General features: G+C 38.8%; 1 protein-coding gene across 1 annotated transcript in view; it reads left to right on the top strand.

The window, feature by feature from the left end:
• Nucleotides 1-14,609, top strand: part of LOC105010087 (serine/threonine-protein kinase 4) — a 74,350-nt gene that overhangs the window by 13,313 nt on the left and 46,428 nt on the right. The window contains 1 exon segment of the mRNA XM_013131227.3: nucleotides 11,631-11,711. Within this exon segment, the coding sequence (XP_012986681.2) occupies nucleotides 11,631-11,711 (81 nt within the window).

Raw genomic sequence — 14,609 nt, 5'->3', positions numbered from 1 at the left:
GAAAATAAGCAACTTGTGAGACATATTTTATGTTCTTCAAAGGAGAGGTCAGGGTCAAAGGTAACGCCAAGTTTTTTTTTTAAATTTTCGGGATACGACCATGCAGCCGTCGAGGTTCACAGTGAGATCTGCTAACAACGCTCTTTGTTTCTTGGGTCCTAAAATTAGCATTTTTGTTTTTCTTGAGTTTATAAGCAAGTTGTTCTCTGTCATCCACTTCCTAATATCTGAAACGCATGGTTCCAAAGTAGCTAATTTTGGGGCTTCTCCATGCTTCATTGAAATATATAACTGTCTAACAGTGAAAGTTGACATTGTGATTCCGGATTACATTACCCAGAGGCAGCATGTATAGTGAGAACAATAATGGGCCCAGAACCAAGCCTTGAGGAACACCAAAACATACCTTTGACTTGTCAGAGGATATGCCATCCACACTAACAAACTGATATCTTTCAGATAAATAAGATTTAAACCAGGCTAGAACATGTCCACGTAGCCCAATATGGGTTTCCAGTCTCTCCAAGAGAAGGGAGTTATCAATAGTGTCGAATGAAGCACTAAGATCAAGAAGCAACAGAACGGATGCGAAACCTTGGTCTGAGGCCATTAGAAGGTCATTTGTTGCAGTCTCAGTACTATGATGGTGCCTGAAACCGGACTGGAGCATTTCCTACATGTTTTTTGTTTTCAAGAAGGCATTAAGTTGTTGGGAAACACATTTTTTCTAAGATTTTTGAGAGGAACAGGAGATTCGATATTGGCCTATAATTGTTTAATATGTCGGGATCCAGATTAGATTAGTTTTTTAAGAAGAGGCTTACATTTGGCTATTTACTGTTTCACTGTATTGGAGTTGATCAGGTTGTTGATGGCTGTGCAAAGTTGCTGGATATTGTCAGGACCTGGAACACGCTGTCGTATTCGCCGATCCAGAGCATCCCAAACATGTTCAATGGGTGACATGTCCGGAGAGTATGCTGGCCATGCAAGAACTGGGATGTTTTCAGCTTCCAGGAATTGTGTACAGATCCTTGCAAAATGGGGCCGTGCATTATCATGCTGCAACATGAGGTGATGGTCCTGGATGAATGGCACAACAATGGGCCTCAGGATCTCGTCACGTTATCTCTGTGCATTCAAAATGCCATCAATAAAATGTACCTGTGTTCGTTGTCCATAACACACGCCTGCCCATACCATAACCCCACCGCCACCATGGGCCACTCAATCCACAATGTTGACATCAGCAAACCGCTCACCCACACGACGCCATACGTCTGTCATCTGCCCTGTACAGTGAAAACCGGGATTCATCCATGAAGAGAACACCTCTCCAAAGTGCCAGACGCCATCGAATGTGAGCATTTGCCAACTCAAGTTGGTTACGACAACGAACTGCAGTCAGGTCGAGACCCTGATGAGGACGACGAGCATGTAGATGACCTTCCCTGAGACGGTTTCTGACTGTTTGTGCAGAAATTCTTTGGTAATGCAAACCGATTGTTGCAGCAGCTGTCCGGGTGTCTGGTCTCAGACGATCTTGGAGGTGAAGATGCTAGATGTGGAGGTCCTGGGCTGGTGTGGTTACACATGGTCTGCGGTTGTGAGGCCAGTTGGATGTACTGTCACATTCTATGAAACGCCTTTGGTAGTGAAATTAACATTCAATTCACGGGCAACAGCTCTGGTGGACATTCCTGCAGTCAGCATGCCAATTGCACGCTCCCTCAAAACTTATTATCTCGGCAAAGGAGAAGTGCTCACTAACACAGATTTAGAAAGATTTGTGAACAGTATTTGAGAGAAATACTTTTGTGTACATAGAGAAAGTCTTAGATCTTTGAGGTCAGCTCATGATAAATGGGGGCAAAAACAAAAGTATGGCATTTATAATTTTCTTCAGTTTACATTATAGTAAGCCTGAAATAACACAGTTTATGGTTATATTGTGACTGTTTCTGGTGGATTTTCGAAGTACGCATCCGTGCATGCGTTTTGGGTCAGGATAGACAACCACATTTGCTGGCTTAACATACAGTAGTTACGTTGTAAGCCTTAAGTGAAACTGTATACGGTAATATTGCGTTTCTGGCATAGAAAAGTTAATCTTCATTCTGGGGGAGGCACCAGACAGGGCCCAACAGGCAGGAAATCAATCCACTGCTGGCTTAACATACAGGCTAATAAGCTGTTTATTCCTAGGAAGTTAGTAGATACTAGTAAGCCTATTACTGGCTAATAAGCTGTTAAAACGGCCGGGGGCAATACAGTCAGTTTAACACAATCATCAATGGAGTTTAGCGACTGCTGAAACTTGTAATGCCGTGCCGTAGTGGTTAAAGACAGTGCCTCTCATGTGGAAGACTTAAGTTTGAATCTATTGAGAGCAACAACATTTATACATTTTGGTAGATTCCACGATTCTCACGTCTTTTCACTTGATGAAAAAGTTAGTTATCGTCGCCTTTATTGATAGTTATTGTATAAATGTAATTCATGAATGAGAGTACGTTGTTTTGCTATGAAAGAAAAAAATAAGTTCTTATTCCATGAAATGAAATAGCTTTGGCAGACTCGCTAGCAATTGCTTAATTCTTATGACTATTCCAGTAAGTTAGTAGATACCGGTAAAGCATATTACTGGCTAATATGCTGTTAAAACAGCCAGTGGCAACACCATACCTCCACCACAGACGCCATTTGGCGGTGGAGGTAAACTTAGTAAGAAAAGTTAGTCAGTTTAACTGTATCAATGTAATTCACAAATGGCCAATTAACTATTAAAACGGCCAGTGGCAAAAGAGGATATGTTCAGAATAGAGACAAGAGGCTATACTGACACCAAATGCAAATATACAGCTCTGGGGTGTAGTGGTTAACGACACAGCCTTTCACGTGGGCGACCCGTGTTCGAATCTTGAGATGGCAACACTTTCTATTGTGGGCCGGCTGAACTACGCTTGCCTGGTTTCTTGTTATCAATACATTGAGTTCACTAGATAGAAAAGCTAAGTTAACCCAGATATTTGCTTAACTCATCATGTTCTACACTTTCAACCACCTTTAGATTTACGCCTAAATTTACATAGTGTTTTGTAGCTAAATCATTTTTGTAGGTAACAATGAATTGGATTATTTGATTAACTGTGCCAAGTATATAACTTTTTAAATCAGTAATTATGTAAGTTAACATCAGTTAAGTATGTAAATAGTTATTAGAGGGCTCCACAAGTTATTGGCAACACCTTAATTTTGTCATCCAGACGTCTGAATTTTGTCATGTGAACGTCTGAGAGGGGTATTGAACTGGGGTCAAAATATTGATGGTCGGGGATATTCCAACAAGACCACTTGGACTGCTGGTAATCAGTTCAGCTCTATCATCTCCAAATTTTACTTTTACCCCAGCCAATACATTTTTGCTGACATAATGTGGGCAACAGAATGTTTATTAATGGAACTAAAGTGTACTACAAAGATTTTTGTAGATGGCTAGCTAATAGCTATACAGCCTAACTGTAACTAAAACATAGATTCCAATCACTCCATGGCTGGTTCGTTTCTCTAGAAAACAATAACAGTATAAAATGTTCATGTAATACATTTATTCTCTTAAATATAGGAGATTCATTGTATTACAGAGTGGATATATAATGTTGTGCGACGGCTGAAAAGTACAGAGTGGATAAATATTTCTAGGAGAACAAATGTGAAATGTCTGAGAGGGGAATCAAACCAGGGTAAAACTATTGAAGGTCGAGTATGCTCCCACAAGACCATAGGGCATGCTGTTAGTCAGTCATCCTTCGTATAGTCTCCAGATGCAACTTTTATCCCAGGCATTACATTTTTGCTGAAATAACACAGGCAACATAACGTTTATTAACAGACCAAATGTGTACAAAGATTACTGTAGATGGTTGCCCATACAATAACAGTTGAATAGCTAACCACTACGCTATGTAAACTATGAGGAAATCAAAAGCGTTGGCTGAATCTCAAATCGCATATTACACACTACGTGCTACAAGTACGTACATCATGGATGATGGTGAAGTACACATACTGTTTTGTATATAGTATGCCAGTATTGGGACCAATTGTGATACTACCTCATCGTAAAATTGCGTCTCTACATTAGATTTTGTCATGCACTGACACCATGCCAAATTTTTATATTTAGCTAGACACCATGAATTATTGTGTTAAACTGACTAACGTTTTTTATTAAGTTTACTTCCACCACAAATAGGGATGCACCGATACCAGTATTGGGTATCAGGCCGATACTGGCCTCATTTACTTGTACTTATAGAAATATGCTGATACCACACACTGATACCACGTCATGGAAACATTAAGTGAAACTCAATAGTTTTTTCCTCTGGCCGCATAAGTACAGAATATAGAATTCAGATTGGTAGAGTGGGAAGACGGAGATGTCAGCAATGACAAAAGTGCATGCTCTGCTCTGCAACATTTCAAAATGGAGGAAAGGAAAAACACTAACACAAGCAATTTGATCAAACATCTTTAGACACAACACAGCGCAGAGTTCAAGGAGTATGCTAGCTGCAATACAATAATAGAAAGTTATCCAAAGGGCACTGGCGGCCAAACATTTTGAGTAACAATAGAAAATAAATTGTCAATGTGAATGAAACCTTAGGTTAGTACGCAATACTAACCTCACAGCAATGCACCAAAAGAAATGCTAAAAACAAATAGCAAAACATTTTAAGTAATGGACAACAAAATAACTACACCCTAATAAAGATACTAAAACCTATATAAAGTAGTGTCTGGTAGCAGCAATTGAGTGTGTGTGTGTTGTGTGTGTGTGTGTGTGTGTAAATCAGTCCAGTTCAAGTGACCTTCGCTAGTCAGCTAATTTGAACAGGAAACCAAAAATCCAGTATCCACACCAGACATCATCTCCACAGTTGCCTGGTAAACCACAGCCTCTCTTCTCTTGAAATGTTCTGAGCAGTCATGTGTCCAGAGCAGGGCTGTAATGGTCATTTTGGCAAAGCCTCTTCTCCCCATAAGAGCGGATGGCTCTCCTTCATTCGTCAACTGATTTGATCAGGTACTCAAACTCAGCAGAGCGCCAGCTAGGAGAGGAAACCAAAAATTCACCGTGGTCAGTCTCCATATCAGACATCATGTCTTCAGTTGCCCCGGCAAACTGCAACTTCTTCAGCCAAGAGCCAACTAGCCAAAGTGAAAGTACAGTAGATAATAAATTGACAGTGTCAAAACGGTACAATGTCATACTGTAAAAGTCTAGAGCGGTCCAAACATTACAGCAAGTCATACGCTTTACATTTAAGGAAGCTAAATGTGTTAAGATAAATTCAAATACATATTAAAGCTGCAAGCAGCATTGAGTGGGTTTCAGCAAACAGCACTTCACATCCTTTCTGCACCATTTGCGGTGAGAAACACATATGGACCCAGTGGCACCAAATGTGGCATGGGTGATTTTTTCAAAATGTCCATCATGGTGAACCTTAAGGCTTCCAATGGCAAACATTTTATTTGTGAAATTACCTTACCCTCTTTTCAGACTTTTGAGAAATGAGAGCAAATCTGGCCAAATGAATAGCACAACCTTGCGGTTCATTGGAAATTGCTTGGTCCCATTTGGTTGTTTCATGATTGTAAAGCGAGATTCTTACACAAAAAGAGTTTGTTCATATAAATATGAAGATCTTCATAGGGACAGGCAAAATATGAAGTAACATTAAGATCAGTCCTTTGGGCCAGAGGAAAGAAGTTTGAGAGTTTTTACATATTCAAAATGATGGCGTTAATGGGTTCCAATGGCAAATACAGTGGGGAGAACAAGTATTTGATATATTGCCGATTTTGCATGTTTTCCCACTTACAAAGCATGTAGAAGTCTGTAATTTTTATCATAGGTACTCTTCAACTGTGAGTGACGGAATCTAAAACAAAAATCCAGAAAATCACATTGTATGATTTTTAAGTAATTAATGTGCATTTTATTGCATGACATAAGTATTTGATACATCAGAAAGGCAGAACTTAATATTTGGTACAGAAACCTTTGTTTGCAGTTACAGAGATCATATGTTTCCTGTAGTTCTTGACCAGGTTTGCACACACTGCAGCAGGGATTTTGGCCCACTCCTCCATACAGACCTTCTCCAGATCATTCAGTTTTCGGGGCTGTCGCTGGGCAATACGGACTTTCAGCTCCCTCCAAAGATTTTCTATTGGGTTCAGGTCTGGAGACTGGCTAGGACACTCCAGGTCATTGAGATGCTTCTTACAGAGCCACTCCTTAGTTGCCCTGACTGTGTGTTTCGGGTCGTTGTTCAATGCTCGTGTTCAATGCTCTTACTGAGGGAAGGAGGTTGTTGGCCAAGATCTCGCGATACATGGCCCCATCCATCCTCCCCTCAATATGGCGCAGTCGTCCTGTCCCCTTTGCAGAAAAGCATCCCCACAGAATGATGTTTCCACCTCCATGATTCACGGTTGGGATGGTGTTCTTGGGGTTGAACTCATCCTTCTTCTTCCTCCAAACACGGCGAGTGGAGTTTAGACCAAAAAGCTCTCTTTTTGTCTCATCAGACCACATGACCTTATCCCATTCCTCCTCTGGATCATCCAGATGGTCAATGGCAAACGTCAGATGGGCCTGGACATGCGCTAGCTTGAGCAGGGGGACTTGCTTGCGCTGCAGGATTTTAATCCATGACGGCATATTTTAATTGCATGTTGCCCCAGACCGAGGGAGATTGACCGTCATCTTGAACTTCTCCATTTTCTAATAATTGCGCCAGCAGTTGTTGCCTTCTCACCAAGCAGCTTGCCTATTGTCCTGTAGCCCATCCCAGCCTTGTGCAGGTCGACAATTTTATCCCTGATGTCCTTAAACAGCTCTCTGCTCTTGGCCATTGTGGAGAGGTTGGAGTCAGTTTGATTGAGTGTGTGGACAGGTGTCTTTTATACAGGTAACAAGTTCAAACAGGTGCAGTTAATACAGGTAATGAGTGGAGAACAGGAGGACTTAAAGAAAAACTAACAGGTCTGTGAGTGCCAGAATTCTTACTGGTTGGTAGGTGATCAAATACTTATGTCATGCAATAAAATGCAAGTTAATTATTTAAAAGTCATACAATGTGATCTTTGTTTTAGATTCCGTCTCTTACAGTTGAAGTGTACCTATGATAAAAATGACAGACTTCTACATGATTATAAGTAGGAAATCCTGCAAAATCGGCAGTGTATCAAATACTTGTTCTCCCCACTGTAGGTATACATGTGTAAATAGACATAGAATGGAAATTTTTCGGTTCCTTCACGTTCCACTTGTAATATACATAGCCTATGAAATACACTTCTATTCCTGGTTAGAAGAATGAACAGTCACAAGGCACCTGGTTAGGTACCAGGCGTAGTATTCGTTGATGTCCTTTATTCACCACAATAGAACAACTCCTTTACATTGGTTGACTTGAGTGTAAGTGTGTGTGTGTTTGTGTGGTTCTAGGAATTAACAGAAATAACACTCACTTAGGACATGCAATACCATAAATCTCACAAAAGGGTTAGTAGGCATAATAACAGTTATACTCATTATCATTACTACTTATATCCATGTGACAAGGTATGTATTAACCGTCCCCCCTTTATTAATCCCTGAACTTTCATTACTATATTTGTTGTACATGATAGGGTTGTGAATCACTACAGGTGATTACCACATAGTGTTTAACTTACTGATAATATCAGACCCAAGTACTCCATGTAAATTGGTGGTAAATAACTTCCAGTATTGGTTTATGTAAGCATATATGTTGCTATATATAAGTTTGCTATAAGTGCAAAAGAAGTTTGACATTCACTGTTACTACTTGCTACCACTTCCGCCCTGCTTCAACACATACAATTTAAGGCATACATTGGATAAATCCAAAGCATACACAAGACCAAACATTCTGCAACTTATTCTGCGCAGCATTCCATTTTTAATTAATTACTGTATCACAGTGCATTGATGCTGTAGTAACGCTGCAACTTTTAAACGTATAGACAACGTAGCTTGTAGACAGAGTAGAGTCTTCAATCTGGAAGATATCTCTCGCTTCAAATATCCTTACTGTTTCATCAATGACAGCGTGCAGTCTTTTGTGTTAGATGTCAATGAGGCCCCGAATTCTTGCAGGTGGAATAGCTGCCCATTCTTCTTGGCAAAGTCTTTGGTCACCTTGCATGAACCACACATTTGAGATCTCTCCAGAGTGGCTCAATGATATTAAGGTCAGTAGACTCCAGAACCTTCACCTTTTTCTGCTGTAACCACTGGAGGGTCAACTTGGCCTTGTGCTTAGGGTCATTGTCATGAGCGTCCCATGCGCTGCTTTCGCGCAGAAGATTGCATATTGTCTGCCAGTATTTAGTGATAACATATATTGCATTCATCTTGCCATACATTTTTACAAGATTGCTCAAAACATCAGTGAGCCACCACCATGCTTCAGAGTGGAGATGGTATTCTGTTCACTATAGGCCTTGTTGACCCCTATCCAAACAGCGCTTAAGGTTGTGACTCCAAATTACAGTGTGCCAGAAGCTGTGAGGTGTGTCAAGGTTCTCTCAGGCATATTGCAACCGGGCTTTTTTGTGGCATTGGCGAGCAGTAAAGGCTTCTCTATAGCAGCTGGACCATTCAGCTAATTTTTGTTCAAGTATCGTTGTATTGTGCTCCTTGAAACAACCACACTGTATTTTTCCAGAGCAACCTGTATTTCTCCTGAGGTTACCTGTGGGTTTTTATTTGTATCCCAAACAATTCTTCTGGCAGTTTTGGCTGCAATCTTTCTTGGTCTACCTGCCCTTGGCTTGGTATCAAGAGATCCCTGAATTTTCCACTTCTTAATAAGCGATTAAACAGTACTAACTGGCATTTGCAAGGCTTTGGATATCTTTTTATATCCTTTTCCATCTTTATATAAGTTCCATCACCTTGTTATGCAGGTCTTTTGATAGTTATTTTCTGCTCCCCATGGCTCAGTATCTAGCCTGCTCAGTGCATCCAAGTGATAGCTAAAAAAACATTGACTATTAGGGTTGGGATGATAGACAATTTGAGTACTAATCGCAATGGAAAATACTCATGCTTATGAAATCGTGGAGAAATTCCGTAATCGGGATACTCATAAATTGGGATAATCCTCACGAGTGACTTGAAAAAGTTCTGCCAGTCGCTGAAGTTTCCTTGACTGCTTGTTTTATTTTACAGGTGGAGCGCACATCTCATCTCGTTGTACTAAGCCACTAAACATTCTCTGCAATGTATGGTCAATGAAGCCATATGGCTCTGCTAGTGTGAATAGAAGAATATTATCAATTACAATTAAAATCTAAATTAAATGTTGTATTGTAATGATATAAAGAATAAACTATTTTTCCAATTCCTTTACAACAGTACTAGTCTAACCAAAAAAACTTCTGAACACGTCTCCACTTCGTGCTATATGCAAATAGCTTGTCCATTCCATTTCCACAGAAAATAAGCAGTTGAAACAATGTTGAGCTCAAACAAACCAATTATATTTATCCTAGAAGACATGCGAGAGATGCATGCAGAAAAAAACTGTTGACCTGCAAATTGTAGAAAATATTAATCGGATATACATTATTATTCATATATCTTTCTTATTATAATTTTGTTTATATTGTAGGCTAATTGTTAACGCTTTCCTACTAAAAATGACAAGAAAAGACGAATAGAATATCATTTTCTCTGGCCAAAATAACATTGTTGATCTGCATGATTTTCACAATACATGATGCGCACAACATAACGGGGAGCTGTTATAATTAATCATAACATTATTATAAAGAATCAATACATCAAATAGGCCTATCCTTAGCTAATAAGGCACATAAAATGCGTATGAAAGTGCATGCACCCACAAGTCAGTACCGGTAAGAAATTTAATCTATTTTCACCCTGATCCTCAGGTAAGTGAGTTGAAAAATCACTGATGTATTCCTGACTACTCAAAAAAAGAAATTAAGATTAGATTCAACTTTATTGTCAGTGAGCATATACAAGTGCAGGAAAACGAAATGCAGTTAACATCTAACAAGAAGTGCGAATAGAAGAGGGCAGAAAATATACTTGTATTAAGAATGTTGTATGATACAGATGTGCAATGTATAGATGTGCAATGAAGGCAAATGCAGTACATATGGCAATTCAAAATGCCGCTAAACATCCTTTGCAATGTATTGTCAATGAAGCTGGCAAACATATACATTTAGAGATTTACATTTTATTATAGTATTAGTTAATTATTAAAAATCCTCTTTGGTATTATTTTATTGTAATGGCTTTTTAAATGCACAAGAATAATATTTATGTAATGGAATATCCAATCAGCCGTTTTGAGCGAGAAACCAGAGTTATTGGGATTGTTGTTAATCGGGATAAAATCAGGATCATTTTTGCCAGGATAATCGTGGTATGAAATTCTCATATGGTCCCACCCTTACTATTTATACGCAGACACTAATTGCACTTTAAAAAGCCACAGGTGTGGGAAATTCACCTTTAATTGCCATTTTCACCTGTGTGTGTCACCTTGTGTGTCTGTAACAAGGCCAAACATTCAAGGGTATGTAAACTTTTGATCAGGCCCATTTGGGTGATTTCTGTTATCATTGTGATTTAAAATGGAGCCAGTCAACTATATGATAATAAATGGCTTCATATGATCAAAAGACAATTCCTTTGTATGATCAGTTATATTTTTTAATTCAATGCCAAAATGTCACAATTTCTGCCAGGGTATGCAAACTTATGAGCACAATTATATCTAGGCCTAAGACATATACAGTGTTGAAAGAATAGCCCATAGAACACTGAAAAGAATGTCCTAACAAAATAATCCTAATTTGCATTTTTAGCTCTAGCCTACTCATGTTTAAATTATTTGAATTTGTAAACATTCCCAAAAGTGGATTGTCTGTATTTTTTCGGTTTCAGACAAAATACTTCTTACACAACATTACTTCAAACATTTTACTCAATATTTTTATCTTGGAAGAGCTGAGGCAGGGGTGCTGTTGCACTGCACACATCCCTTCTTTTGCTAGCCTAACTCTATGAGAAGAGTTCATCGAGACATAAAGAAATAATAGTGTCAATCACATATTACTTAGCCAAAGACGTGCTCTTAACCACATCAAAAGGACATGTGCATTTTTTTTGGCCATATTGTGCAGCCCAAATATGAACGTATATTTTCTCGCCAAATTAATGGGTGGATTTCAGTGTAATGCAAAAGAGTCATTTCCTGCGAGCCATCATGTAAGATTTTATTACATTATTATTTTGGTACCAACATTCTCAGAAGGCGTATGGCCTTCTGAGACTTACTTGCCAAATGGATAATCTACCCGCATTTGGCCCTTGACGGGTGTTCATTTCGGACCCTGTGCCTCAGAGAGGAAAAAACAAAACACGTCTAATTCAAAAATGTGAAATTGGACAAATAAAAGCACCTACTAAATTGTTACATTTATAACTAAATCTTTCTGACTGGTTTTCTAAACCATGCATGCATTTTCTTTTTACCCCACAGGCAGTTAAAGAAGCTTAGTGAAGACAATTTAACCAAGCAGCCAGAGGAAGTATTCGATGTGTTGGAGAAACTTGGTGAAGGGTGAGTTGTCATACTGAGTTGATTGCTGGTTAGCTAATTTATCAGCTCTCATATAATAAAGTTAGTAGATACTTGCTTGTTTCCGGTTGTGGCAGTTGTTGCATTGGCTTGGTGCACTTGTTGCCGTTAAACTACTATTATAGGGACAACAACAAATAATTTGCTGCAAATTTGGCTGTTCATCAAATGCAAAGGGTCACCCTAAAAATTTAATCCAATGCCTTATTAACATTTAAATGGCAATGATGAGATGAACGCTGCTTTTAGCCTGCTGGTGCTTTATCAATGATTGACAGCATCTATACCCGTAGTCCAGTTCCTAACCGGAAGAGCAAGATTGAACAAATGCAACTAAATCATCGTATCTAGAATAATATGAAGCTGGTTTCTGGCTCTCAATTTAAACACGTAATTTGACCATTAACAGGATGAAAATGTACATTGCAGCCCTCAGTGGCTGTTCTCAATGTCATGGCAGTGTCTAATAATAATCTACGATCTAAGATCTTACTGGTGCCTTTAGGTAATGCTCACTTCCTAATCCTAAAGCCAACAAACTGTACTGCATATTTTGTGTGTTTTTCAGAGAACAAGACACACATTAAATATACAATACAGAAAACATGAAACATTTAAACAAGAACAATTTCCAACATGGAACTCAGTGTTGTTCTTGTTTTAGAAGAACCTGTTCAGTGTATGCATTGCTAGCAAGCTGAAAGAATGTAAACAAACTGCTGCCTGCATCATTGAGTGACAAGGGATGAGAACCTGTACTGGAAGCATTCTGTGTTGTATGTATGGTAAATGTGGGCTTAAGACAGGGGATCAGTCATTTTTCAGAGCATGTGGTCAGAAGTTTACTAAACCCAGTAAGCATAACTTTTAAAAACAGAATCACTAGGGGTGTTCACACAGCACCTTAGACCAGGGCATATTTTGGAGTGGGCTAGCACCTCCCTTAGCCTATGGGTAGCTGGCCCTGCTCTGGAGCAGGGTTAGCATGGACTTTTCAGGGCTAGCCCCAGAAACACGGTGTGAAAATAACCTGTGTGAAACGGGTCAAGAACAAAACCATAGAACGTTTATTGTCCCATCACAAAACCTGCCCTTTCACTAAATTACGTAGCTGTTTTTCTCTTTCTTTGTGTAGTTTTAACAGAGTTGTCATAGCAAATACAGGCAGGTTGGGCATCTTGATCAACTAATGCCATGAAGTCATTAATTGAATTGTGGTTGTGTAACATTGATCGCGTGTCAGTGGTGTACTTGTAACATTATTCGTATACATAACATTTGTAGATTGTCATAGATAGAATGTAAAATATTCTAGTGTCGTGTTTGTCTGTTAGCCCAGGGTATAGGAATACAAGAGTCTAGAGTTAAACCTTAGACCAGGGTTAACAAAACTGGCTAAGCTAGCCCATGGCCAGTCTTAGCCTGGGGCTAAGAACAGTGCAATGTGAAAAGTGGGGGTTACACATTAGCTTAGGCTATCCCTACTTCAAACAACAGAGTCAGATTTCCTTAAAAATAAGCTTTGATGAAGCCCACATTTACCAAACATACAACATAGAATACAATGAACTGAATGGTTTTTTTTCTTGTACATTTATCAGTAGTGAGTGAGAGGCATTGCAGTGGGAATACAAACTGCGGGGGAGGAGAGGGACTCCTGCAGTTTCCACACAAAAAATATCTGTTCGGTATTTTCCCATTTAAATTTAATTTTAATAGGTTTTTTTTGGCTTTTATGTTTTCCTAAACTAAGCTAGTATTTTTAGCAGTTGACATTAATTTGATCTTTTAAAGTAAAATTTTAATTTTTTTGTATGTATGGATTACTTGGGTTGCTACCAACATCTGGTGACAATTTAATGTCAATAGCACCTTTGGAAATATGTTTACTGAGAAAATGTTTTACTTGTTCCATATTTATTTTACCCGCTGTATGCAGACTTCAATACCAGATAGATCCATTCAGATGAACGATGAGGAACAAAAATAGTAGCTGTAGCATTATACGCTGATAAACATACCTTCTCAAAAAGAAAACAGCAATTTGAAATCTCTTTGCAATAATGTGTATAATCCATTAATGTTTCATGACTTAATTCAGAGGTGAATACTTACTAATTCTGTTTTTGAAATGATTCGGAAAAATCGCGTTTAGAAACAGAACATGTATTTAGGTGTTAATTTACTATAAGCTATAGCTGACAAATGAAAATGTTTTGACTGTTATTAAACTACTATTAACACCTCCCAAATTCAATGTGGGCTACATAATGTTTATTAGCGGAATGAAAGCGTACTCTTGGGAATCCCAAACAAGCACTGCTGCCTTATTACCTTTATTTAAGTGCTCTCCTTAACCATTTGTTGTTAATATAGCTCTGAAGTGGCAGCTATTTGTTCATTCAGATTAAACAATCGTTTGCCTGGAAATAATGGAGTATGATTTCTGATCAAACTTTGGTTGTTACAACAGGAGAGCTCCCAACAGGCAAGTTGATTCCAGTAAAACCTAACAGCAACCGCTGTGATTGGTTATATGCAAGGGAAATAACGATGTAGTTGAAAAAGTGAACTTCTTCCCAAGCCAGAATCGCAAAAGCTCACCCGAGCTCAGTCAACGCTACATATCGTTTTGAAATGAATGGGAACTGTGTGAGTGGCTTTGGTATTTGTATCATGTCCTTTATCTGGGAGAGCTGGTGCTGCCATCTTTGCGTCCTTTGTTGCCACTTGCTACTAGAGAAGATTTAAAGCTACGTATTTAAAAAAATATCTATTAAGGGATTACTTAAATAACTAACACGTTTCGTTACTCATTACCTTTAAAAAGTCTGACTACTTAGTAACGCATTACCCCCAACACTGGTGTCCAAAATAACT

This window comes from Esox lucius, chromosome 17 (assembly GCF_011004845.1).
Source record: "Esox lucius isolate fEsoLuc1 chromosome 17, fEsoLuc1.pri, whole genome shotgun sequence".
NCBI classification, from domain to species: domain Eukaryota; kingdom Metazoa; phylum Chordata; class Actinopteri; order Esociformes; family Esocidae; genus Esox; species Esox lucius.
Note: the sequence above shows the minus strand (reverse complement) of the source record. Positions and strands in the feature narration are given on the sequence as shown.